Source organism: Scyliorhinus torazame, chromosome 7 (assembly GCF_047496885.1).
Source record: "Scyliorhinus torazame isolate Kashiwa2021f chromosome 7, sScyTor2.1, whole genome shotgun sequence".
Taxonomy (NCBI): domain Eukaryota; kingdom Metazoa; phylum Chordata; class Chondrichthyes; order Carcharhiniformes; family Scyliorhinidae; genus Scyliorhinus; species Scyliorhinus torazame.
In genome coordinates this window covers 229,586,675-229,599,112 of record NC_092713.1, presented here as the reverse complement: position 1 = coordinate 229,599,112, position 12,438 = coordinate 229,586,675, and the positions used below count along the sequence as shown (strand labels likewise).

Here is a 12,438-nt window from a genome sequence, read left to right as displayed (position 1 = left end):
GCAAGATATTCTATAAGTATATCAAAGGGAAGAGAAGGGACCAAGGAGGCAATCTGTGGATGGAGCCAGTGAATTATGGCAGCGTGTTGAATGAATACTTCACATCAGTCTTCACCCAAGAGAATGAGGATATAGGTATGGAATTCAGGGAGAGAGACTGTGAGGTTCTTGAGAAATTGACTTGAGAATGACAAAGTAGTGGAGGTGTTGGCAAGCTTAAAAGTGGACAAATTTGCAGGTTCGGATGAATTGGGTCCCAGGCTGCTGTGGGAGGCAAGGGAAGAGATTGCAGGGTCTTGGGGAAGTAAAAGAGCACTGGAGAATAGCTAATGTGGTTCCACTATTTAAGAAGAGTTATAGAAATAAGTCAGGGAACCACAGGGGGCCGAGTCTCACGTCAGTAGTAGGGAAACTATTGGAAAACATTCTGAAGGAGAGAATCTATTTCCACTTGGAAAGGTTTTATCAGTGTTCGTTAAGCATGGACCTACCTCGGACAAAGCTATGCTATTTGATTGAATTTTTTGAGGTGACCAGGTGTGTAGATGAGGGTAGTACAGTTGATGTCGTTTGTATGGATTTCAGCAAAGCCATTGACAAGGTCCCACATGGGAGATTTATAAAGAAAATAAATGCACATGGGATACAGGGTAATTTGATATGGTGGATTCAAAATGGCCTTCGTTATAGGAGAGAGGGTGATGACAGAAGGCTGCTTTAGTGACTGGAAGCCAGTGTCCAGTGGTATACCACAGGGATCTGTGCTGGGTCCCCTAATATTCATCATTTATATCAGTGTTTTTCAAACTTTTTTACCCGGGACCCATTTTTGCCAAACGGCCATCCTTTGTGACCCACAATGGCTGACCCTTGCAACCCACCTGTGACAGATGAGCCTGCTTGGTACTCATGATGTCACTTTCTTTGTTATTCAGTACTACATTCTGATGTCTTCCGCTGATGATTTAAAGTCTCACTGCAACCGTTTTAAAAAATAGGTTTGTCCTCGAAATCGCCATGTTTAGTCTTCAAATATCTTTTAAGTTTTGAGGGTTTTAAACTTTCATTTCCCAGTGCTTCCCTGCATATAACTCAATGAATTTTGAATCCTGATTTGCAGTGGAACAATTAATAACCCATACCTCAAGTAATCATCTTTATGCTGCTTTGTTCCTGTTTTCAGCTTCTTTCATGGGTTGGTTCACCAAAGGCCCAGGTGAACCACTGCTGATTGAGGAATCTCTCGCGCGCTCCGAACACGTGATGTCAGCGCACAGGGCGAGTGACCTGCTCTCTGCTGCCGTTCTTGGCAGGAGGACTCTGGGTTTCCGGAAAAAAACTGGCCCTGGACAGTGCGCTGACAGGAGGAGATGGTCCACCCCGTTGGGCTCCTGCTTGATCCAGCACGCATGCGCGGGATGGTTGGAAATCTCAAAAGTTCGTCCCGGCTGGCATTTTTAAAGGCCGGTCACGGCAGTTGTGCGTTCCTCCCATGATAGGGAACACCACAAGAGAGCGCTACAACCCTTCCGAAACTTGCCTGAGTTTGAAAACCCCTTATTTATAGAAACAACAGAGATGACTAAGGAGAGAGAGGGGGTTGGGGTTAGGATCAGTAAGTTTGCGGATGACATAAAGATTGGCTGAGTGGTTAACTGTGAGGTTGAGTGTCTTGGTTACGGGAAGATATAGATGGGATGGCCAAATGGGCAGGTGGAATTTAACCCTGAAAAGAGTGAGGTAGAACTTTGGAAGGAGTAATTTGACAACAAAGTATTCATGGCAAGATGCTAGGACGTTCTGAGGAACAAAGGGACATTGGAGTGATGGTCCATAGATCTCTGAAGGCAGACGGGCAGGTTAATAGGATGGTGAAAAAGGCATATGGGACACTTGACGTTATCAATCGAGGCATAGATTACAAAAGCAGGGAGCCAAAGAGAAAATGCTGGAAAATCTCAGCAGGTCTGGCAGCATCTGTAGGGAGAGAAATGAGCTGACGTTTCGAGTCCAGATGACCCTTTGTCAAAGCTCACCAAAGAGAAAATGCGTGAAAATCTCAGCAGGTTTGAGCTTTGACAAAGGGTCATCTGGAATCTTTTCTCTCCCTATAGATGCTGCCAGACCTGCTGAGATTTTCCAGCATTTTCTCTTTGGTTTCAGATTCAAGCATCCCCAATAATTTGCTTTTGTACAAAAGCAGGGTGTTGTATAGAACTTTGGTGAGGCCACAGCCAAAGTACTGCTTGCAATTCTGGTGCCACATTACAGGAAGTGAGTGTACTGGAGGTGGTGCAGAGGAGATACACCAGGATGTTGCCTGGGATGGAACAATCAAGTTATGGAAAGAGGTTGGATAGGCTTGGGTTGTTTTCGTTGGAGCAGAAAAGACTGAGGGATGACCTGATCAAGGTGTACAAGATTATGAGGGGCATGGACAGGATGGATAGGGAGTAACTGTTCCCCTTAGTCGATGGGTCAGTTTTGAGAGGCAAGTTCAAAGTGAAGGGCAATAGGTTTGGGGGGGACGTGAGGAAAATACTTTTTAACAAAGGGTGATGACTATCTGGAATGGACTACCTTGGAGGGTGATAGAGGCGGGTTGCCTCGTATCCTTTAAAAAGTACCTGGGTGAGCACTTGGCCCATTATAATAAGGCTATGGGCCAAGTGCTGGTAAATGGGATCAGGTAGATAGATCGAGTGTTTTTCATGTGTCGCTGCTGACTTGATGGGCTGAAGGGCCTCCTGTTGTAACTGCATTTAAATACAGTGAGCAGGCAATGTAAATTAATGTTCAGAAAGTGAAAACTTAGAAGTGGCTTGAAAACACACATACACACACACAAACTAGTGGAAGGGTAAGTTATAGTTTATTATCATGGGTTAACCGTTCTCTTGACCTTTCCCCAAAAAGGAGAAAATGTATAGTAACAGCATTCTTTAGGATAATCAAATAATTAAAAGGGACAGGAGTTTAACTGCAATTCAGAAAAGTGATTGATGGGGTGCAATTACAACAATTTGGTTTATTTACTCATTCATTATAAAGCATTCATTACCAAACATTCATTGGTCTTTTATGACAAATAATCATTTATTACAATGTATAGATCTTACAACAGAGCACTGCACATTAAGAGCACAAACTGTATTGGAAAGTGTATAAAGTATCAGTGGACACTGTCCCAACTTCATCTGTGAAAATTTAAATGTACAGTTACAAAACATAAAAAACTACTGTTCCTTAAAAGAGGGAACAGTGTTAGCCTGCAGTATGGCAGTTTAAAAGCATGATTGAAAACTTATTTTATTAAGACTTTTCTTTTGCAAATTTGCATTTACAGTAAAAACCAATTCAAAAGCCCCAGTACCATTATGACATACTTAAAACATTTCAATATTTAAAAACATCACAATGTACAACAGTAAAATGTTGTGCTTTATTATTAAGGGGTAATAGTTGTGTTCTCTCTGGTTCATCAAATAAGTGATGCTAAATAGAAACATTAACGGAATAAATACTGCAAAGAAAACCTTAAATTATGTCACAAATGTTTTTAGGAATAGTTTTTGGGAGACTGAATCTTTTAGATAATTGGTTTCAAAAACAATATCTGACCTGTTGCTAAAAGCATGCCAGTCAATCCTCCAGTATTACACAGTTTACATTTGTTCAATGCACTCTCGATATTGATAATAGTTTATCCAGAATATTTAATGATTCTAATAGCTAAACGATAATGCTTAAATGAAGGCCAACTCAGTGTTGATCAATCTTTTGTCTGATAGCATTCCTTTTCAATGTGATATAAAGGATAGATCCAGTACAAAGTAATTTAAAAAAAAAGTTCCAAGTTTAACATGAGGGCTAAAAGATTAATAGATCTCAAGACGAGACAGTAATGCACAAAGTAGTATCTCTGTAATTTTCTTACAAAAGATAATAAATATAAAGCTTTTGATATTAAAACAGTAACTCATGCCACTGGCACAAGATAGGCCTATATTCACATATGTGAGTTCATGGTTCGAATTTGGTTCCAAATGATCATTCCTTTTATGCTTCAGTGGAGTTACAGAATTCACATACGGACAATATTGTACTTAAGGCTCCCATGTAAGCAATTCAGTGGCTGCTTGATTTTCAAACTTAGGAAACAGACATGAAATAGATCAAATTGTAAAATTAACAATTTGAAATTTACATTATAACAGGAGTAAAACATTGCTTTTTCTCGATGCCATTATTGAGTTTTTCTTAAAGCACTTCAGTCATTTCAGTTTTAGAATAAAATAATCTTTGGTGAAAAACAATGTTACCACTTTCTGTTTTCAGTGTGCAGATACAGGTCTGATGAATGCACGTACAGGTTAGTTTTCAATTCAATCATGTTAATTATTCAAAATGAAAGGTGTTCTTAGAATTCAAATATATTTAACCCAATTTTGCTAATGGTTTTCAATAAAACTTCATTTTTAGAGTTTTAGAAATCAATATTTGATGCTGAAAAATCATTTATCCAAATAGACTGAGTGACAACTGATTTTTGTTGAGGTTAACCAGACTACATGTCAAAACCACTAACAGGTTATTTGCTCATACTGAGTAACCTAATCAGAATGTTACAAACTAACAACTAGTCAAGTGACCCAGAGAATTAATCAAGACAATCAACTGAGTTTAATGTGGAGGGCTCAGATTTTGTTGTGAGCAGTGAAGGAAAAGCTTTCACCATACACTTAACGTGCATTCATTAAAAGACATTTTGCTGACTTGTCAGGGGAGTTTAGTTTTTTGTGCCTCAGATCCAAAATTAGACTCTTTGGGAGATCTGTGCTGTCCATTAGCAGGTGAAGCAGCAATATGGATCTTCCACCAGATTGATAAATCCTCATTGAAGAATTTCTCACTGAAGCACACAGACTACAAAGCAGGAAGCAAAATACAGGAAATATAAATTACCATTAATCATTGTACAAGAAGAAAAATAAATATTTAGACATACATAGGGGGATTAAGGGAGCGATATTAAAGAGAAAAACGGAATAACTACAATTTTAAAAGGCTGCAACATTTTTTTCTCAGAGAATCAGACTCCTCCCTTGTAACATTAACCTTTCAGGGCCACAAGATTGTGCAGCAATATTTATCATTTATTATGTAGTTAAAACTCAGTTACTCATGATTGTACAACCCCTAACTTTTCATCTGACTTTACTGTGAGAAGAGGAGGTAATTAGCCTCAGCTCACACCATTAGTGATCGATGTGCAAACTCCATCAGCAAAGATCTTCAACAATGCATCCTGTGGAGGAGCAGGGTATCAGTAAGAGCAACTTCCAGATTTTTGCATTTAATGACACATCTGCAGATTCCACAAGTTACTGTCAGTTTTACCCAGTAATAACAACCATCTGCCTCACAAAAACAGCTAAATATAGGTCAAGATAATTTAAGATGGTACATATAGAGAATTAATCGACAAGCTCTACATGGAATTTATATTGTTCTGGTACTTTTTTTGTGTTTCAACCAGTCATTTACATCACACTTCATAAATTTCCCTGGAACAATTCATGACCAAAAATATGGAATTTAAGAGAAGTGATAAATGGATACAAAAGGCATGGAACACCCATTTCCTACCAGGCTCTCTTGTACACATTAGAGCAAGTGTTTTTCAGTGCTCTAAAAAGAGGACTGTAAACAGACATGCAGTTCCTTAGCTGTCTCAGCTTAGGAACAAATCTGTGGTTGCAAAATTCAAAAATGAACTGACCCGACGGATGTTTTTCTGATATGTGTACCCGGTGGATGATGCTTGATAACAGGAGCACAATTCTGGAAAAACTGACCCTTTCTATCCTAGCTCCCGGACCATTTCCACATATCCCAGCACAGCCATGAAGCAAAGGCACCCATCTACTCTATTTTGTAAATGACAATATCCACTCATAGCAAATGTTCCTCTCAAAATTTCAAATTTGTGCCAGTCCAATTAATTGAATTTAACAGGAATACTTCTCCCAACAATGGCAGAAAGATCGTGGAGCATAAGCCCTGTAATTTTAAATGTGCCAATATTAGTCATCCCATGCTCTTAACCATACTCTGCAGGGAAAGCATTAAATCAAAGAACAAAAATTGCTTTTAATTGATTTGCAAATTCCATTTAACATATCGGAAGCCATTGAATAGCTTTCCTTTCTATCTTGGGATTCAAAAAAGTAAAAAAAAGCATTGTTTTCAATTAATTCTTCCCTCTTACAATATGGTAATTGTAAAGATTTGCAACATTCAGAGAATAGCCCTGGTTATGTAGAACTAAATAAATCCATAGTTAGGGCGTCAGCTGTCATTACCGTTATATATAGTTATATACTGAAGCCTCTGCATTGTTTAAAAGAATTGTGCTCATAAATAATAACTAGCTTTAAAAACAAAATACCAATTAACAAGTAACATTGCTATTGATGAGTTGATCAAATAGAAACAACTAATTACTTTCCATGTAGCTAATTGATGATTTTTTAAAAATCCAATTGTCTTCCAGTTTTTCTGAACGTATCAATTTATGTTGGACTGCAGTTTGACAGATATAGGCAACTATCTTATACCCAATTCTTCATGAGATAGACAAACTATTTGACCATATGGGATATCACTGTCATGTCCAAATATGTCTCACCAACATCCATAGGTGCACTTTCTAGCAGGAGCCAGTGACTGACAATCAAAAGTGAGAATTCTGGCTTTACCCCTCTTTACCTGGAGGTACTAATGCCAATTTTAACACCCCAAAGTGATTCCCACCCCAAGATCGGATAGTCAGCACAAAGACAAGACTGCTTTCTTATGAAAAACAGTGGAAACTTGTGCATTAAAGTATATTCATAATTTTTCAATAAGTTAATATGCCATTGAGCCAAAAAATTGATTTCCTAAGTTTATGCATGCTGAAAACGTAGTACAACATTTATTTGCTAACTGTGATTGGAAACCTGAATAACTTTAACTGATTCAGTCTCATTGAAAATTATCCCTGAGGGAAAACCTTCTATTACCACAATAGTGTATGATCTTACACATTGACAATAAGTATGTACCATTTAAAAATAGCCATGTATGATTTAAAACAGAAAACTGCAGCACTGCAACTAAATAATGCATAACATTACAGTCACACTTATATGACTGAGTTTCTTTTTTAAAGAACATAACACTGCCCCTTTATTGAAAGAAATCTATTTAGGCCAGATATGCACGAAACAAAGTCTTCCAGTAAAAAAAAATCCTTAAGGGATCTGATTGAACTGGAGCCTCTCCTGAGTTGCTTTCTTGGTAGAAACTGCTATGTTCTACACTTAAATGGATCTATAGAAACACATTCTGGAAGTCATCATCACAGATGGGACCACACAGGTGACATTAAATGAATGTTCTGGTGTAGAAAGGAGTAAAAGCCTAATAAAGGGATTCAAAAAAGGCCAGTCAGTTTTCCACAGGGGTAGGGGTCTGCAGAGGTTGGCTGATGATGACCTGCACCACATAGTCCTTGGGGATTTTCAGTTCTTCCAATTTCATTTTATCTGTCAGTGGTCGGCCAGAAAAGAACCATCTCTGGCTCGAGGGCTCTACTCCCTCCGTTGTGTGCAAACGCCGTTTCATATGATAAACTGTATCTGTGCTGCGGACAATAAGCTTCAGGTCTTTGCCTGTGGAGAGACGCAGCCGGAGCTGACATTCTTGTCCAGAATTAGGTGGTGGTTCTGGGATGTCTAGTGTCTCTAAGTCACTTTTTTCTTCAATCATGTTGATTGGAGGTGCAAGGCAGTAGACTGGAAGTTGATATCTATTTCCCAGCTCATCATAACATTCTGTCAGGACTCCTGTGTGTGGGAGCAGAAAGAAAATAAGTTTTCTTAAAGAACTCAATTACATATTATGATCGTTTCTCGTCACAGATTGGAAATTTGATTTTTTAAGTGGACATCTGTATAAAATAAAAAGGAAAAATATCATTCTAACGGGCACATCATTCTAAAATGATGGCTTGTTTAGCACACTGGACTAAATAGCTGGCATTTAAGGCAGACCAAGGCAGGCCAGCAGCACGGTTAAATTCCCATTCAGCCTCCCCGAACAGGTGCCGGAATGTGGCGACTAGGTGCTTTTCACAGTAACTTCATTTGAAGTCTACTTGTGACAATAAGCGATTTTCATTTTTCATTAAAAGGCACATCAAAAAAAAGTAAACTTTAATAATAAGGAAGAAGAAAACTCAATTTAGAAAATAATGAGGGTTAAAAGCTAAGTGACTCAAAAGCATTGCTGTTATTAGTTGCTGCACACTTTCAATACAGGCATAATGCAAATCATCTACCTATCTTCAAAAAGACTCACATTTATAAAGCTGAAAACTGAAGTGTGATTTAAGCAGGTAGTGTACTGTTAATATCACATGATAAGGTGTCTCAGAATAGTCAGTAGGGTTTACAATGTGTCATCTAAAAATACCATGAATGTGGCACTGAGGGAGTCCAGGAACTGGAGGGGACTGATTCGGGGGGAGAGGAACACCGGGTGTCGCTGTATGCCGATGACCTGTTATTGTATGTGGCGGACCCAGTGGAGGGGATGCCGGAGGTTATGTGGATCCTCAGGGAGTTTGGGGACTTTTCCGGATATAAGCTTAACGTAGGGAAGAGTGAGCTCTTTGTGATACACCCAGGGGACCAGGGAAGGGAGATAAAGACGAGCTTCCGCTGAAGAGGGCGGAAAGGAGCTTTCGGTACCTGGGGATCCAGGTGGTTAGGAGGCCCTGCACAAGGTCAATTTGACGTGGCTGGTGGAGCAGATGGAGGAGTTTAAAAGGGGGATATGTTGCCACTGTCGTTGGCGGGTAGAATGCAGTCGGTGAAAATGACGGTCCTTCCAAGGTTCCTCTTTGTGTTCCAGTGCCTTCCCACTCTGATCCTAAGGCCTTTTTTAAACGGGTCAGCAGGAGCATCATGGGATTTGTGTTGGCGAATAAGAACCCGAGGGTAAAAAGGGTGTTTCCGGAGCATTGCAGGGACAGAGGAGGGCTAGTGTTGCCCAATCTATGTGGGTACTACTGGGCTGCCAATATGGCAATGATCCATAAGTGGGTAATGGAGGGAGAGGGGGCGGTGTAGAAGAGGCTGGAGATGGCGTCCTGTGTGGGCACGAGTCTGAGAGCGCTAGTGACAGCACATCTGCCGCTCCCGCCGACAAGGTACACCACGAGTCCGGTGGTGGCGGCAACTCTGAAAATTGTGGTGCAGGCGCCACAGGGGTGGGATAGAGGCCTCGGTTTGGTCCCCGATCCGAGAGAACCATTGGTTCGTCCCAGGGAGAATGGATGGGGGGTTTCTGAGCTGGTATCGGGCAGGAATTAAAAGAATGGGGGACCTGTTTATAGATGGGATGTTTGCGAGCCTTGGGGCGCTGGAGGAGAAATTTGGGCTGCCCCACGGAAACGCCTTCAGGTACATGCAGGTGAGGGCGTTCGTGAAACGGCAGGTGAGGGAATTTCCGCTGCTTCCAGCACGTAAGATTCAAGATAGTGTGCTCTCGGGGGTGTGGGTTGGAGAGGGCACGGTCTCGGCGGTCTATCAGGAGATGCAGGAAGAGGAGGCGGCCTCGGTGGAGGAGCTAAAGGGTAAATGGGAGGAGGAGCTTGGGGAGGAGATATTTGAGGGTCTGTGGGCTGATGCCCTGGGTAGGGTTAATTCTTCCTCCTCTTGTGCCAGGCTTAGCTTGATACAATTTAAGGTTCTTCACAGAGCGCATATGACAGGGGCGAGGTTGAGTAGGTTTTTTGGGATAGAGGACAGGTGTGTGAGGTGCTCGGGGAGCCCAGCAAACCACGCCCATATGTTCTGGGCATGTCCGTCGCTGGATGGGTTTTGGAGGGGCTTTGTGAGGGCTGTGTATAAGGTGGAGAACACCTGGGTCAAGCCGAGCTGGGGGTTATCATTTGGGGTATCGGACGAGCCGGGAGTGCAGGAGGCGAAAGAGGCCTGTATTCTGGCCTTTGCGTCCCTGGTAGCCCAGCGGAGGATTCTGCTACAGTGGAAGGATGCGAGGCCCCCAAGCGTAGAAGCCTGGATCAGAGATATGGCAGGGTTCAGTAAATTGGAGAGGGTAAAGTTTGCCTTGCGAGGGTCTGTGCAAGGGTTCTTCAGGCGGTGGTAACCGTTCCTAGACTTTCTAGCGGAACGTTAGGAGGTGGTCAGCAGCAGCAGCAGCCCGGGGGGGGGGGGTTTCGGGTATGTGTTTATTATTGTTGCATTGTACATTGGGGGAATTCGCGATATAAGTGTATGATGTTGATCTGTGTGTTTTATGCTTTTCTTTTTTCTGTAGGGGGGGGGGGGGGGGAGGGGGTTGTTGAAAATTTGCTAAAATTGAATACAATTTAAAAAAAAATACCATGAATGGGGACACTTCCATTTAATAATAATAAAAATCACTTATTGTCATAAGTAAGCTTCAATGAAGTTAATGTGAAAAGCCCCTCGTTGCCACATTCCGGCGCCTGTTCGGGGAGGTCGGTACGGGAATTGAACCCACGCTGCTGGCCTTGTTCTGCATTACAAGCCAGCTGTTTAGCCCACTGTGCTAAACTATCAAAATAAGGTTGAATTATTTCAAGCTATCCTAAAGAATCTGACAATTAATTATTCAAAAATCACACGTTGATTCCCCCATTAAAATACCTTGGATAGATTTATTTTCTTCAATTCATAATCAATACAATATCAGTCTGTAATCCAAAGAAACATTAAAATAAAAATGTTTGCTCAAGTAAACAGAAGGGAAAGTTTCACATTGCAAAGAAAAAGTTTACAACATGACATTTCTGAAAAAGGCAAGGTCATAAACAATTGCAGGAAGGAGGGAGGGAGAGGAGAGAAAAGGTTTAGAAAGAGAAAAATAAAGATTTTCACTTCACATTCAACAAAATATTTAAGGGAATACAAAATTCCAAAATAATTTGAGTTAACATTACAGAACCAGAGTATTAACCCAGCGCCCATCCTCCTCAACTTTCAATTATCTGTTGCTGCTGGGATCAGCCACAGTTACGGTAAGCCTACAAGACCAGATAATAGGAAAGTGAGGCAGAAAGACCATCAAAAATTCAGCGAGCAAACTCTCCCAGCTCCTCCTATGGCAGGACAATCAGGCAACATCCCCCCAAAAAAACATGGAAACAATGTAATTTGTTGGCTGAGTCCCCAGGCTTTGGTCAGCATTTACCAATATCATTAATAATTTCACAGGATTGATTTCAAAAGAAATACTCAAGACATTTCCCATGATAAAACATTTCCCTTGGTGCTTGACAGACTTGCTCAATGCAGCCAGCTCTAAACAATCTAATTTATGGAACTGGTCAAAATATTTTGAGCAACTTATAGAGCATTCAGATTTCATGTACTTGTACCATAACTCCAGAATGATATTTACTGTAACTTGAAATGTGCTGCTTCAAATTTGTAATAAAGATTTGTATACAAAAGCTCAGCGACATTTTTCAAATGAGTGTTACGAAACAGGTTTACAGGCATTATACGTAACTGTATATTTGATATACATCTAAATAAAATTCAACCATTTAATTTACGCATTCACTCACACTGTAAATTAACTACCAGTACATATACATTGCTCTTACTCTCCTATATTTGAAAATGAGATGAATTAGTTAGGAGTATTATCAAAGCAAGAGGCCAATGCACATGTTAGAACTAGGATGTAAACTTCATGGATCCGAGAACTTGTAGAAATATTAACAATCGACAAAAGGAAAAAGCAGTTGTGAAAAACATTTGCTAGTTTGTGACCAGATAGAGTTGTTAGCTAGCTCATGCTAAATGGGTGAAAAATTCTCCTTCTGCTAGTTGCAAGGGTTGCAAGAGACAGTCAGAAGCCTCGGCCCCCATGGTTAGTGCCCAATTCCACAGGAACAAGAGTGGGCCATTTAATCCCTCAAACCTGTTCCACCATTTAATGAGATCATGACTGATCTGTGGCTGAAATCTATGTACACATTATTCCTTCATATTCCTTAATAGAGTTCCAAAATTCTGACACCATTTACGTCTAGAAAAGTGTTTTATAATTTCATTGCAAAAAGATAATCTCTAATTTTCTTTGACTATGCCCCCTAGTTCTAGACTTGATAACCAGTAGAAATTGTTTCACTCTGCTACTCAATCTGTTTTCCTTCATATCTTAAAAACTTTGATCAAATTACCCCTTAACCTTCTACGTTCCAGGGAATACAACCCTGGTTTGTGTAATCTCTCCTCGTAATGTAACCCTTGGAGTTCAAGTATAATTCTGGTAAGATTCTGGTTGCCATGAAAGCTGTTGACTGGTTGGTGTTTGCCGAGCAGGTCCCAC

General features: G+C 40.6%; 1 protein-coding gene across 2 annotated transcripts in view; it reads right to left on the bottom strand.

Annotated features, from left to right (window-relative positions):
• Positions 1-2,850: 2,850 nt before the first annotated feature.
• Positions 2,851-12,438, bottom strand: part of ubtd2 (ubiquitin domain containing 2) — a 100,273-nt gene continuing 90,685 nt past the window's right edge. For both annotated transcript variants that reach the window (XM_072512125.1, XM_072512126.1), the window contains one exon: positions 2,851-7,892. In XM_072512125.1, coding sequence (XP_072368226.1) covers positions 7,495-7,892 — 398 coding nt within the window. In that variant the 3' untranslated portion in view covers positions 2,851-7,494. The remainder of the gene's footprint in view (positions 7,893-12,438) is intronic.